General features: G+C 45.7%; 1 protein-coding gene across 3 annotated transcripts; it reads left to right on the top strand.

The window, feature by feature from the left end:
* The first annotated feature begins 4,786 nt into the window (after positions 1-4,786).
* Positions 4,787-9,282, top strand: RPS14 (ribosomal protein S14). Of its 3 annotated transcripts, none has more exons than XM_060144035.1 (5): positions 4,787-4,927; positions 5,795-5,945; positions 6,449-6,610; positions 8,150-8,226; positions 9,161-9,282. In XM_060144035.1, exons 2-5 carry the CDS (start codon positions 5,797-5,799, stop codon positions 9,226-9,228), a joined length of 456 nt encoding a protein of 151 aa, XP_060000018.1. In that variant the 5' UTR covers positions 4,787-4,927; positions 5,795-5,796; the 3' UTR covers positions 9,229-9,282. The 3 variants fall into 3 exon arrangements, with proteins under 3 accessions (XP_060000018.1, XP_060000019.1, XP_060000021.1); XM_060144036.1 differs by having other exon boundaries at positions 4,800-4,923; XM_060144038.1 differs by lacking the exon at positions 4,787-4,927 and adding an exon at positions 4,988-5,130.
* The last annotated feature ends 5,590 nt before the right edge of the window (positions 9,283-14,872 follow it).

Below are 14,872 nucleotides of genomic sequence, written 5' to 3'. Positions count from 1 at the left end.
TTCCCTGACGAGAACGTTCTCAAGCTCCCACTCCCAAGTGTGCTTACCCTCCAGCATCTCCCTACTCCCCGTTTGCACAGATGTGCTATCCACGCTCCTATCTAAAGCTGCTACCTCCATCTGTGCACTAGAGTGGGTCACCTCTTCCTGCTCAAGGACACGGCACCATCATCAACTTTTTTCAGTCTCTACTAGACCATTCCCATTGGTATACAAATATCTGTTACTGATGCAATCTTAAAACAGAAAACAGAAAAGAGCCTCTTGATCCTGCTTCCTCATTCTTCTGCCCTTTTGCACACCTTCGCAGCAAAACTCAAGTGCTGTCTACACCTCCCTTCCTCTCTTGAATCGGCTCCATTCAAGCTTTTGCACTGCCCTCCCCCGACCCCTGCCACACACACCTTGACCTCTTGCCAAGGTCCCCAGTGGCCTCCAAGCTGCTACATAAGTGGTCATTCTCAGCCCTCATCTTATTTTACCTCTCAGCAGGCGGACACAGCTGCCTGCTCCCTTCTCCTTGATTCCCTTTCTTCACCTGGCTTCCTGGACACCCCCTCTCTGGGTTTTCCTCCCATCTCACTGCTCCCCACTGCTTTCTCCTTGGCTATCTCCTTCTTGTCCCCACGCTTTAAAGGTCCATCCTTGTACCTCTTCTCTATCTGCACTCAGCCCCTGGGTGGTCACAAGCAGTCTCATACCATCTAGATGCTGAAGACTCCCAAATTTACACCTCCAGCCGAGACCCTCTCCTCAATTCCAAACTCACCTACCCCCAAAACCTTAGATATACAATAGACATCTCAAACTCAGGCCTAAGACTGAACACCTAATCTCCACCCCACCCTCCCCAAATTTACTCCACCCTTGGCCTCCCCACCCCAGCTCATGGTGACTCTGGAGTTAATTTTTTTTTTAAATGTATGTTGAAACTTATGTCTTCATTGGGCACTTACTCAGTGCCAAGCTCTGAGATACAATAATAATGGCACAAAGCTAGGACTTGAAAACTGGGTAGGAATTACCTAAACAAAGGCAAAACCAATGGTCTGGGTGGGGAACATGTATACACAAAGGTCCTGGGGTGGGAAGGCACTTGGAGAGCTGAAGGAATTAAAAACAGCTGGGGGGGCTTCCCTGGTGGTGCAGTGGTTGAGAGTCCGCCTGCCGATGCAGGGGACGCGGGTTCGTGTCCCGGTCCGGGAGGATCCCACATGCCGCGGAGCGGCTGGGCCCGTGAGCCACGGCCGCTGAGCCTGCGCGTCCTGTGCTCCGCAACGGGAGAGGCCCGAGTACTGCAAAAACAAACAAACAAACAAATAAACAAACAAAAAAACAGCTGAGGCGTTGTATGTGAGGGAGGAGGGATGGGAGATCAGGCTGGAGGAATTGCAGGAACCACTTTCTGCGGGCTCTTACTTCGCAGTTGCCTTGTCTGTTTTTCCCATCCCACCCAACCCCACGCGCTATCAGTACTGTGAGCACAGGAAACATATCTACCACCACCGCTCATAGGTGATTCATTCATTTAGTAAATACTTACTGATCACCTAGTAGGTACCTGGCACTGTTCTAGATACTTGGGATACATCGATGACCAGAACAGATAAAGATCCCGACCAACTTGGAGTTTACATTCTGGCAGGAAAGGCAGGCATAGTACCTAAGTAAATGTCCTATTATGTTAGAAGATGACCAGTACTATGAAAGAAGAAGTCAAGCAAGGTAAAGGGTATAGGGGTGTGAGGAAAGGGGTGGGGCAGGTGCAGAATTAAATAGAGAGGGCAGGGTAGCCTTGTTGAGGAGAGATTTGAGCAGAGGCATGAAGGAGGAAAGGGAGCAAGCCTTTCCATTATTAGCGATAATCTAAGGGAAGATTATTACTGGAAGAGGGAACAGCATGTGCAAAGGCCCAAAGGTGGAAATACCACTGACATATTCTAGGAAGAGCAAGGAGGCTGGTATGACTGGAGTAGAGTTAGTGAGGGGAGACAGGTGGGTGACAAGGGGATGTAATGATGAGAGAAAACGGGTGGTGGGGGCAGATTATATAGGCCTTTAGGTCATTGTGAGGATTTTGGCTTTTGCTTTGACTGAAGCCATTTGGAGGGTTTGAGCAGAGGACTGACAGAATCTGACTCATGTTTTAATAGGATTAGTACGGATGCTCTGTGGAGGATAGTCCCTCAGGCATGAGGGACTAAAGTAGAAGCAGGGGTCACAGTTAAGAGGTGAAAGATAACTGGTACCTGAGACCAAGGTGGCATTAGTTGGGAGAGAAGGAAGTGCTCAAAATTTGGTTATATTTTGCAAGTAGATCCAACAGGATTTCCTGGTAGATTAAACATGGGACATGAGAGAAAGGGCTGTCAAAGAAGACTCCTCTCATCCAAAGCAGGAACTTACTCCACACTGCTCCAGACTCAGCCAACAAACCTCCTTTACTGGGGAACTCAGTGTTCGAGAACAAAAAAGGTTTTTCTTTCAAAGAATATAAAGAGACAATTCACAAGAGAGACGCAAATGCGCAAAGCAATCCACAAAGAGGTGTCTGACCTTATTAATTAAGGAATAAATACAATACAGCAAGGAGACAGATTTAGTTTCTCAGTTTAGCAGAAGTGAAAATTGATATCAACTTTCTGGAGGGCAGTTTAGCAACAAATATCAAAACTTAAAATATATGTTCCTTTTGACTGCTGGTAGTTTACCCAAGGAAGGACTATCACAAGTGTGTTGCTGACACTTTTGTTTATATTTGAAAATTCTGGAAATAAATGTCCTACAATAGAGAACTGACTAAATAAACAATGGTATAGCTATAGAGAGGAATATCATATAGTAATAAAAAGTAACGCAATACAGGTATTCCTGGTTGCTTGCAAAGAAGAGGATTGAGTTGCTGGGGACAGAAATGACAGGAGTAGGGTTTTTGGGGTTTTTCTTGTTTTTTTGGAGTAGGGTTTTTTAAAACATACTTTTTGATAACTGCAATTTTTAATTTGTGTGAATACATGTAATATTCAAAATAATAAATGAAAATTTAAATATCTGTAAAAAAAGTATTGTAGATCTCTATTAGTTTTTACGGGAGGATGTCCACAATGTTGAGTGAGAAAAAAAGTTACCAAATGGCATATAGAATACAATTCATTTACATGAGATTGTATATTATATACTAAAAATATAGGTATAGATATAAGTATAGAAAGTTATTTCTGGAATGATGCTCCAATTTAATAATAGTGGTATCTCTAGAAGAAAAAATTTAGAGATGATTTTTACTTTTTTGCTATACACTTTTCTGTATTGTGTGGATTGTTTATAATGAGCATGGATTTTTTTTTTAATATTATCAGGGGAAAATATTGTAAGGTTATTTTCTTTTAAAAAGGAAGTGCAAAAAAAAAAAAAAAAGGAAGTGCCTCGGACTTCCCTGGTGGTGCAGTGGTTAAGAATCTGCCTGCCAATGCAGGGGACACGGGTTCGAGCCCTGGTCAGGGAAGATCCCACATGCTGCGGAGCAACTAGGCCCGTGTGCCACAACTACTGAGCCCACAGGCCACAACTACTGAAGCCCGTGAGCCTAGAGCCCATGCTCCACAATGAGAGAAGCCACCACAATGAGAAGCCTGCGTACTGCAACGAAGACCCAACACAGCCAAAAATAAATAAAATAAATAAATTTATTTAAAAAAAAAGAAAACTAGAAACAGAACTACCATATGATCCAGCAATCCCACTCCTGGGCATATATATCTGGAGAAAACCATAATTTGAAAAGATACCTGAACCCCTATGTTCATAGCAGCACTATTTACAATAACCAAGACATGGAAGCCACCTTCGACAGAGGAATGGATAAAGAAGAAGTGGTACGTGCATACAATGGAGTGTTACTCAGCCATAAAAAAAGAACGAAATAATTCCATTTGCATCAACGTGGATGACCTAGAGATTATCATCCTAAGTGAAGTAAGTCATACAGAGAAAGACAAATATCATATGCTATCACTCATATGTGGAAACTATTTTTTTTAAATGATACAAATGAACTTATTTACAAAACAGAAACAGACTTACAGACATCGAAAACAAACTTATGGTTACCAAAGGGGAAACGTGGTGGTGTAGGGATAAATCAGGAGTTTGGGATTAACATACACACACTACTATATATAAGATGGATAAGCAACACAGGTCTACTGTATAGCACAGGGAGCTCAGTGTTCTGTGATAACCTATATGAGAAAAGAATCTGAAAAAGAATGAGTATATGTATATGTATAACTGAATGACTTTGCTGTACACCTGAAACTAACACAACATTGTAAATCAACTATACTCCAATAAAACTTTAAAAAATAAAATAAAATCGCTTTCTTTAAAAGGGAAGTCAAAACAGTATCTATTTGATAATGTGGTGAGGATTAAATGAGGCAATGCATATGAATCGCTTATCCCAGGCTGGTATACAATGCTAAGTATTGAATAATTTATTCTTATTTTGCCAAGTACACAGAAGTTGAAAGTCTACGATCACCGTGGTTTTGTTGTTGTTGTTCACCTCCACACCACGAGGGGCGCTGCCGCCCCCAGGCTGACCAGGCTCAGGGTCAGGGAAGTCTGTCTAGCCGCGGTCGCCGCCATCTTAGGACACAGGCCTTCCACACCCACCGTGTGCGGCTGCCTCGTGCAGTCTTAGAAGCAGACCCGCTCGCCAAGACACCCAGCCTCTTACCTCTTTAGGCGCTCCTTTAAGTAAGCTGTATTCTCGAGGGCGTTTTAATCTCCTTGGAAACGCTAAAATCGGCGTCTTCCGGGAGCCTGACCGCAGACGTACACTTCCGGGGACACGTGCGTGACCCGTCGCCCCGCCCCCTCCTTCTCTTTCTTTCTGGTGGCTGATTCTGGATAAGACGAGTAGGTAGGAACCCTGGGCGAGGAAAATCGGGTGGCATCCTGCGGCACGGGGACCCGCCGGGGCCGGGGGCGCGGGGCTGGGGTCTTTCCGTGGAAGACAAACCAAGTGCTGGGCGAGAGGAGCTCGGCGGGCCGACCCAGACTCTGGTTCGCGCCCCGTCTCGAGAGGCGGCGGTCTTGCTTCAGGGAAAAGCCGGTAAAGCAGGGGTGAGTTCAGGTCTAGCCTCGAAGGCATAGGCCCTGCGCCACGACCACACCTGCGCTGAAAAGGCAGCACAGCATGGTTGATTGGGAAAGGAGCGGAAAATTTAGTCCTTTGTGACCTCCCACCTTTACCCCACCAGCTTTTTCGTGAGCGGTCGGAGGCCGGCCCCCTGATTTCTAGTTTATTTTCGATCTGGAAAGTAAGAGTAGTCGTAGGAATTCCGTGGGGATGTAGTGAGGATTCCAGAGGGGAATGCAGAAAAAATGGCCCTTCGTTAGGTGTTTCCTAAATCTCAGTGACTGCTAAGTCGGGCACGTTTTAATTTCTGGGCGCTCAGGGCAGGTTTCTCAAAGCCAGAAATTAGGAGAAGGCTTAATTTCTCTTAACATCAGTGTTTGTTGAGCATCTACCGTGCGCCTATTGCCGCTGAAGGCCGAGACGAGGGACGTTCAAGTCTTGCCACGGTGGGCTGGGAGGTGCAGGGCAGGGTTAGCCTCCAGCAAGCGACACCTGGAAATCCTGAGCGCTGGCGTGTTCGCGGCGTGGGGCGGGAGCGCAAGTGCCCGCGTGTCCCGCGCACCTTTCTCGGGGGAGCAGTTATTCCCAGAGAAGTAAACCTTGGGGTTTTCTGTCGTTAACACTGGGATTCTTTTTTCTTTCCTTAAGAAATGGCACCTCGCAAGGGGAAAGAAAAGAAGGAAGAACAGGTCATCAGCCTTGGTCCTCAGGTGGCCGAAGGAGAAAATGTATTTGGTGTGTGCCACATTTTTGCATCCTTCAATGACACTTTCGTCCATGTCACCGATCTTTCTGGCAAGTGAGTACCTAGGTGGAGAGACCCAGGACCCAATTAACAGGGTTGGGGTTAGAAACGACCCTGGAACTGGGTGGCAGTTTAAGGGAATCTCTTGAAATAAATGTTGTAAAATGTTCAAATAAGGATATGTGCTTGGTTGATGAATCCACAGATGGTGTGATCTCCTAGGTACTGGAGTTCTGAGAGAGAAGGAGACATTTTGTGCTCTTATGGGCTTACAGCATGGGGACCTCGTATGTAACATGAGGAGGAATTACTCATGGAGTAATAGGAGGATTAAATGTAAAAGTACATGTAAATCGTCGATACAGAGCTTAGTTATCTAGGATCTGAACCCCATCAAGGCAGAGCCCATGGCAGTCTTGTTAGATCAGGATGCATGTTCAATTGACCTTCATTCTCTGCCCTACCTGAGTAGTAGTGCTTTTTATTCATTAGGATGTGGTATGCACTCTGAATCCTTGTTGGGTAGGAAAGAAAGGACCCTGTGCATTTGTCCCCAGGGAAACCATCTGCCGTGTAACTGGTGGGATGAAGGTGAAGGCTGACCGAGATGAGTCATCTCCATATGCTGCCATGTTGGCTGCCCAGGATGTAGCCCAGAGGTGCAAGGAGCTGGGCATCACTGCCCTCCACATCAAACTCCGGGCCACAGGAGGAAATAGGTAAGGCTGGGACTGGGCAGTGAGGTCACTGGGCTTGGGCAAGACATCCTAGGTGTGTACATAATTAATACAGGCATACCTCAAAGATGCTGTGGGTTTGGTTCCAGACCACTGTGTTAAAGCAAATATATCAGTAAAGCAAGTCATGTGAATTTTTTGTTATCCCAGCATGTATAAAAGTTACGTTTACACTGTACTGTATGTAGCCTACTGAGCGTGCAGTAGCATCATGTCTTTAAAAAAAAAAAAAAACCAGTGTACATAACCGTAAGTTAAAAATAATTTGCAACTAAAAAAAATTTCTAACTATCTGACAATGAGGGGTTGCCATAAGCCTTCAATTTGTTTTTTTAAAAAAGGCATTATCTGTGAAGTGCAGTAAAATGAGATATGCCTGTAACTGGTTCCTGCACCCTCCCCTGCGCTAACTTACTGTGTTAATTGAGCACTCAGCATACGAGGTACTGTGTTCTAAGTACTAGAAGAGAGTGATGGGGGAAAATAGATATGGTCTCCATCCTCTTATGTGGCTCTTAGGCTGGTGGAGAGACAGGCTTTAAGCAGTATAGAGAAGGGGAGCATGTGGTTTCTTTTTGCAGCAAGTGCTGGGAAGCAAAAATGTGTCAAGGATAGGTTGGTAATAAAGTTTAAACTAAGATCTAATGTTGTGGTTAGAAGTCAGTCCAGTGAAGGAAGGACAGGGGAGAGTATTCCAGCCAGGAACAACTGGAAGGAAAAGGTCTTGGGGTGGAAATGAGCTTGGCACATCTGTGGAAAAGTGGCATGAGGTGTGATAAGATAGGAGCGGGTGAGGTCCTGCTGGGTCTTGAAGAACCTGGTTAAGATTTGGACTTGGGCTGGGGGTGGGGGGGCATGAAAACTTGTTAACAGTAATGACCTGTTGAGGTTGGGTTGTATGATATTTATTTTATTGTTGTTATTTGTCTTTTTTTTTTTTTTTTTTTTTTTGGTGGTACGCGGGCCTCTCACTGTTGTGGCCTCTCCCGTTGCGGAGCACAGGCTCCGGACGCACAGGCTCAGCGGCCATGGCTTACGGGCCCAGCCGCTCCGCGGCATGTGGGATCTTCCCGGACCGGGGCACGAACCTGTGTCCCCTGCATCGGCAGGTGGACTCTCAACCACTGCGCCACCCGGGAAGCTCTGTTATTTGTCTTTTAAGATGACTGCTGTGTTGGGAACAGACCAGATAGGAAGTTGTTAAAGTGGTCCAGTGGACCGTTGATAGTGTTGTGGTCTTGGGAGGATGGAAAAGGACAGATCACCAGAAACACTTAGAATCACAGCATGTGACCAAAAGGGGCACTTCTTTAAACAGGGTGCAGGCAGAGCAGGATACAAACTGTGACCCATGGTGCTGGGGGGAGTGTGTGACAAAAAGTAAGTGGCATACTAAGCCTGAAGTATTTACGGTCTGGCCCTTTGCAGAAAGAAAGTTTGTAGAGCCCTGAACTAGAGGGTTGTGGGATCTTCTCATGACTTGGCCAAAAGCTTTTCTTAATTTAGATATTCATATCCTAGGACCAAGACTCCTGGACCAGGGGCCCAGTCAGCCCTTAGAGCCCTCGCCCGCTCAGGAATGAAGATTGGGCGGATTGGTGAGTGCCCCTCTTTGGCTTATGCTTGGATTTGCTTTGAAGCACTGACCCCGGAAAGCATGTGGTCTGCTCAGTGGATACAGGGCCTAGTCTGGTAACTTTTGGCAGTTAGGTTTGTTAATAGGGAGTGCAAGAGGCACCATGTGACATAAACTCTCTCCCTGAACACCCTTATTGCCTTGATGTGAATGTCCTGCATTGGGACAGCGCCGTCTCATTTCTGAACTTCTGTGCCTGATGGTGACTGGTGGAACTGACAGGAGATGAATTGTCCTTTCCAGTGTTCTCATGGGGGTTGCTGTTGGTATTTGGGGGGGGTGTCTCCTGTGTGATCATTGACTACTCAATATCAGTAGGGCAGGCCAGGCATTGTGACAAGAGTGTATGGAGGGGGCAGTAGCTCCCATGGTTGAGAATCACAGCAGTTCTCTACACTTGTGTAGTATTTATCCCCTCACGTCTGATCTGGCCACTTATAGCTCTTAGGAGGGAGATGTTAGCCCTTCCCTATTGTTTCTGTGGCAACGTGTACTGATCCCTCAGTCGAATGGTCTAGCCCTCTCAAGATTTTTTCAGAACATTTTCAGCCTCCTAGCTATTAAAAAGGAGATATTCTTCAGTTTATGAGGATTTTTCCACTAGAGTCAGTGCGCTAGGTGTCAGAAACCTGGATTTATCACCTGCCTCTGACATCCTGTGCAAGTGACCCACTCTGAGCCTCAGTTTCCCCTTCTGGTAAGTTGAGTTCAAACCACATCAGAAATTTTGAGGAAGCAGCAGATGGGGCAGCTCCACATCTATCTGTTAAATACTGAGGACTTAACTTGTGAAGCAGCAGGATCCACTGCTGATCCGTTAGACGAATTGGCCTAGGGAGGCCTGGACCCCTTCCCATCCAGCTCCAGGCAATGATGTTTTCTCTTCCTCCCCACAGAGGATGTCACCCCCATCCCCTCCGACAGCACCCGCAGGAAGGGGGGTCGCCGTGGTCGCCGTCTGTGAACAGGACTCCTCAAATTATTGTTTTCTGTTAATAAATTGCCTTGATGTAAGTTCTTTTCGACTCTAGTCTTTTCTCCTTTGTGTAGGGGCCACCCTTGGGGATATTTTGATTCCTTCCTTCTGTATTTAACCAGGGTGTGGGACTGTCTTGAGGTCATGGGTGCGTTGATAAACCAGCAGCCATTTAATAGATACATTGCTTCAGAGAATGTATCTAGCCTGTCAAAGAGGAGCACAAGAGGTACTGATTCAGCCCCTACCATGGGACAGGGTGAGCCTGTGTTCTGGGAACTGGTTTCCTGGGAGGAGGAGCCTAAGGAAAGGTGAGATAATGGTGGCTGCGGTTGGGTCTTTTCTACACTGCTTGTTGTGGTGTTAAGTTACCTCAGTCATCTAAAGCCGACCAAGGCCTTGGAGACCTTGTTTTGAAAGTGAAGGTGTTGATTCCAAAAGCGGACCAGTTCTTAAAGAGCGGGAGTGGAGTGGAAACTGTTGAGCTAAGTGTATGTAGCCTGAGCAGAAGAGCCTTCCAGACAGCCATATATAAACACGTGTGGGTGTGTACTCGCCCCCCACACCTTCTGTGCAAAAAAGGGATCGCACTCTTGCATCTTGCTTTTTCTCACTTGGCAGATCTTGGAGGTTGTTCCACATCAGTACATAAAGTACATAAAGATTTGGTCACCCACAAATACACACCAAGCCCTATTTTCGTCGGTGATGAAAAAGAAAGTTTCTGCTTTCCGGAAGCATGCATCCAGCTCCAAGGACCCAGTGGCACCAGATGGTACTGAGTGTTCTGCAGAGGCTTAGCATAGCGCTGTGTGATAGTGACTGCTGCCCCAAGGCAAGACAATGGCATAATGTTTTCAGGGTTCATCACAGCATGTTTCAGGACTTCATTCCTTTTTATTGCTGATTAACGTTCCATTACCTTGATACACAGATCTCTTCACAGTTCTCTTCCAACTTGGAAGAACCTTGGAGAGGTGGGTCTTGCCATGGCTCCTACCAACTTACCCTGTGTGATGGACAAGCCATCTTTTTTGAGTCTCTTTGTTTCTTCATCTTAAAAATGAGTGATTACAACCCAAAGTATAAAATGAGTCCATGCTGCTGCAGGTGATTTGAATAAATTAAGCCATAAATCTTAAAAAGGATTCTAAATAAAAGTAGATGCTCCCCCTTCCAGTAAGTGGGACTTACTGTGGGCTAGACTTAGTGACTCACGAACATGGAAGAGGGAAAATGTTAACTTTGTTCTGGAGAGACCTTAACCAAACTATTAAGGTTGCTTAACACTTCTGATATATCATGTTGATAGTACTCTGATTTGACAAGATGAGCACTTCACCTCTGAATTCTCTCTGAAAACCCATAGTCCAGTTAGAGGACGTTCTACTGCGTTATCAACATTTAAATGGTCAAAAGTTACGAAAAACAAGGACTTAAGACCAGAGGAGGGACTTCCCTGGTGGCACAGTGGTTAAGAATCCACCTGCCAATGCAGGAGACACGGGTTCGAGCCCTGGTCCCGGAAGATCCCACATTCCAAGGAGCAGCTAAGCCTGTGCACCACAACTACTGAGCCTGCGCTCTAGAGCCCACGAGCCACAACTACTGAAGCCCGCGCACCTAGAGCCCGTGCTCCACGACAAGGGAAGCCACTGCAATGAGAAGCCCGTGCACCACAACGAAGAGTAGCCCCCGCTCTTCGCAATTAGACAGGCCGCACGCAGCAACGAAGACCCAATGCAGCCAAAAATAAGTAAATAAATTTATTTAAAAAAAAAAAGACCAAAGGAGCTGAAGGAGATGTGATATAATGCATTGGATCCTGGACCAGAAGAGGCATTAGTATAAAAGCTAATATCTAATCTGGAGTCCAATTAGTAGTAATGTACCTATGCTCATTAGTTGTGACAAATGTATTGTTATAATGTAAGATGTTAACATGAGGAAACCAAATGAGTGTTATACAGAAACACCATACCTTTGCAACTTTTTGGTAAATCTTAAAGGATTCCAAAATAAACATTAGGGGAAAAAATGAAGGTACTTCTCTACTGTCATTCTGGTTTCTAAGGCAGCACGTGGTGCACAGACCCTCAGGTATGCATTCCAGGATGAAAATCCCAGTTCCCCAGATTTAGGCTCTAACCTCAGGCAAATTATTTAACCCCTCAGCCCTTTAGTGAAAATTCCTGTGATAAGGGCAGCCTCATAGGGCATCACAAAAATAAGATTGAAGCGTTTAGCACAGTGCCTGGCGCTGAAGAAGCTGCTGCTATTCTTATGCCTGTTCAGTTCTTCTGCCAAGCAGCATGAATGACAGCTGGCTGGAATCCTGGTGGGAAAATGCTGGCGCTTGCTGGAGCGTTCTTTTTATTCCCTGTAATGGGACTTTGCAACCTGTCCTGCTGTTTCCTGGTAACAAGGGATGCAGTCAGCCAGGTCTTTGAAAGCAGTTCATTTCTAGGTTTTGTTTGCAAGTTACAAGGAGAGCTAATTGGTGCAGCCCAGGTTGGAACGTAAGCAGCCTCCTGGCCACTGAGGTGGACAGGGCAGGACTCGAGATGTTGCCCCCCACCGAGACTGCAGACCATGGAAGCCCAGCTGCTGGCTGTAAGTGCAGCCTCAACCAGGGCCATGGAGATGGTCCCTACTTCTCGATCCTTTCTCTTACCTGAGCTCCTGCAACAGTCTCTCCAAGTCTCCCTGTTTTCCCCCAAGCCCCTGCCTATCCCTAGGCCACACTGCAGCTGTGTGATCTAAAATTAATTGGATTCTGTCACTATCCTGCTATTTTATCCCTGCCCCACTCTTCAGTCTAGAAGCCAGTCTCCACGAATCTCCAGTGTTTTATCTAACCCTGCCATACCCTTCACCCTCTCTGCCCAAGCCAAACCTAGTTCCTTTCAGTTTTCCAATTCTCCATGCCTTCAGTCTTTTGCTCATGCTTCCCCCTCCCAGCCTGGCTCCTTCAGTATCTCCTCTCCCCAGCTTGGCCTCACTACCTTCTGTTCACCTGTTGGAATCAGCTTTTCATCACTCGCAAAGTTATCTTCCTGGATGCCCCTCAAGATGCTTCTCCACTCAGTTCCCCCAACACCCTTACTCTCCTCGTGGTACCACTAGTCTCCCTCTGTTCTAATAGCCTATTTCCCCACTAATCTGTGAGCTCTGAGAGGGCAGAGAGTATGTCTTGTTCAGTGTCTGCCAGCCCAGTCTGCAAAAGTAGGGGCTCTATAAAGATTTGTTTGCTGAATCATTGAAAGAATGGGCTTCACCTTCTGTAGTCAATTAGATGGTTGAAGGACTTCTCTAGATCCTGGATACATTAAAACAAACATGCATTCTTGGGCTCTATTCTCAGGGGAGTTAAAGAAATGAGAAAGAAAAGGACATTAAGATGAAATGCGTTAGGGAGCAGAGAGCTATAGGCAAAGAAAGTTGGGGTAGCCCTCTGGGCACATACTGGAGTTAGTGCCCAGAGATTAAGTTTAGGCTCTGCCCTCAGCCCCACCCATAGCCCCAAGGTGAGGGAACTGAACTTGACCTTCAATTTAAGCCAGAAATCCTCAGATTTCAGAGCTAATGTGGTCCCAGGTGGGAGTGTCTGGGCTCTTTGTAGAAAAGCAAGTCCTCTGGAGAAAACCATCTATATTTGAGGTCTTGCCAGTTGTTTCTTCTTCCGGTTCGCTTCATTGACCTGGGTGATGGTGTCATGGCTCCCTTTTGCCCAGGAGAATACTATCAAGGCCATTCTCAGTCTCTTAATGAAGGATCTGGAAAACCTTTCCCCAAACGTGGTCTCAGGGGAGCATTGCTGACCTTAAGTGGGCCAAAGAGAAGATGTATAAGGGACTTCAAGTTCTGTCTTGGGGAAGAGGGAGCAAGCAGTCTTGTTGCTTGTAGTTCTTAAGTGGTAGAACTTGGCCAGTGGGTGGGTAGGAGTTGTAGAGAGATTTAAGCATCAGATAAAGAAGAGTTTTCTACAAGAGAGCTGCTAAGAGGAAATAAAACTGCTTCATGAAGAGTGGATCTCCTAATCATTGGAGGCATACACGTGTAAGCCAGACCCCCAAAGGCTAGTTACATCAGAATCACTTAGTGTGGCAGAGACAGTTCCCTAAAGTGCTGCTTTTTTCATTATGAATAGCAGTCTCAATTTTTAGCTGGATGTATAGTTGATCAGAATAGAGATTACAGTTCCTAACTATAGTCACCATGCTGTATATTACATGGACTTATTTTATAAATAAAGGAAACATCTAAAAGGGAACATTCCCTTTCCTCTAGATAATTGCTTTCAGATCTTTGCTGGAACTTGTCACCTTATCAAACAGCCCTTCCTTGATCATCACAGATCAGTTAATGTTTCTGCCCGCTGCCCCACCTCTAGCCATCATTCTTAAGCTGTTTACCTGCCACATTCATAACACTTAACCCCAACTGATAGTCCGGAGTCTGTGCCTCTTGAGTCCAGTGGTTCTCAACCTTGAGCGTGCATCAGATTCAGTAGATCTGGGATGGAGGCCTGAGAATTTCTATTTCTAACAAGTCCCCAGGTAGTGCTGATGTCAGTGGTCTGGAGACCACACTTTGAGAACCACTGGACTTGTCTGTTTAGGTCACTACTGTATCCCAGCACCAGGAACAGTGCGTTAAGTTGTGTTCTCTAAATATTTGTTGACTCAAATTGCAGATATTATCTCATTCAGTAGCTTTAAGGCAAGTACTGTTATCCACATTTTACATATGGGGAAACTGAGGGTCAGAGTAAGTGAGTTGTCCAGGGGCACATAGCTAGAAAGGATCAGAGTAGAGATTCAAACCTGCGCTTGTCTGTAACCGGGGAGCGTGCCTTCCTCAGTCACTGTGCTGTCATACCTTTGTCAGGCTGGGGCTCAGTACAGTCTGGTTGAGGAGCAGGAAGAGGAGGACCCTCCCTGTCCTTGCAGAGGATTGGGGAGTAGATGGCAGCAGAGTGCCCCTCCTGAAGGGAACCCAGTGGCTGTTGAGTTTGCAGCCGTCATATATGGATGGCCACCAGGTGGCAGCATCGTACAGATAGGAAGCCACCTGCTGGGATGGGGGGAGGTGTCTGGGTTCTGCCACCATTAACTTCTGTGGCCCTAGGCATATCCCATTTCTTATGGGCTTTAATTTCCCCATCTTCACAGACAGAAGACTGGATCTCTATAATACATAAAGAAAACTTGCAGCTCAAATACCACCTATAAGAGACAGGTGCAGCTACTGAAAATCAAATGCCCCCAAACCAAATATACTGTTTCTCTTCTCCTACACTGAAAAAAAAACCCCAAACCCAAAAAACCCACCACCAACAAACCCCCCGACATAACACTCCACTGTACTATCACTGTCCAAAACAAATATGCAAACCACAAAACCGAGCCACATGTAATTTCAAATTCTCTAGTAGCTATATTAATAAACTATAGAAAGTGACATTAATTGTAATAATACATTTTATCTAACCCAATATATCCAAAATATTTTCACTTCAATGTATAATCGATATAGAAAATTATTACCAAGATATTTTACATTTTCTTTCTCTACTAAATCTTTGAAACCCGGTGTGTGTTTTACACTTAACAGCACATCTCAATTCAGA

The sequence above is a fragment of the Lagenorhynchus albirostris genome, chromosome 3 (assembly GCF_949774975.1).
Source record: "Lagenorhynchus albirostris chromosome 3, mLagAlb1.1, whole genome shotgun sequence".
Lineage (NCBI taxonomy): Eukaryota > Metazoa > Chordata > Mammalia > Artiodactyla > Delphinidae > Lagenorhynchus > Lagenorhynchus albirostris.
Note: the sequence above shows the minus strand (reverse complement) of the source record. Positions and strands in the feature narration are given on the sequence as shown.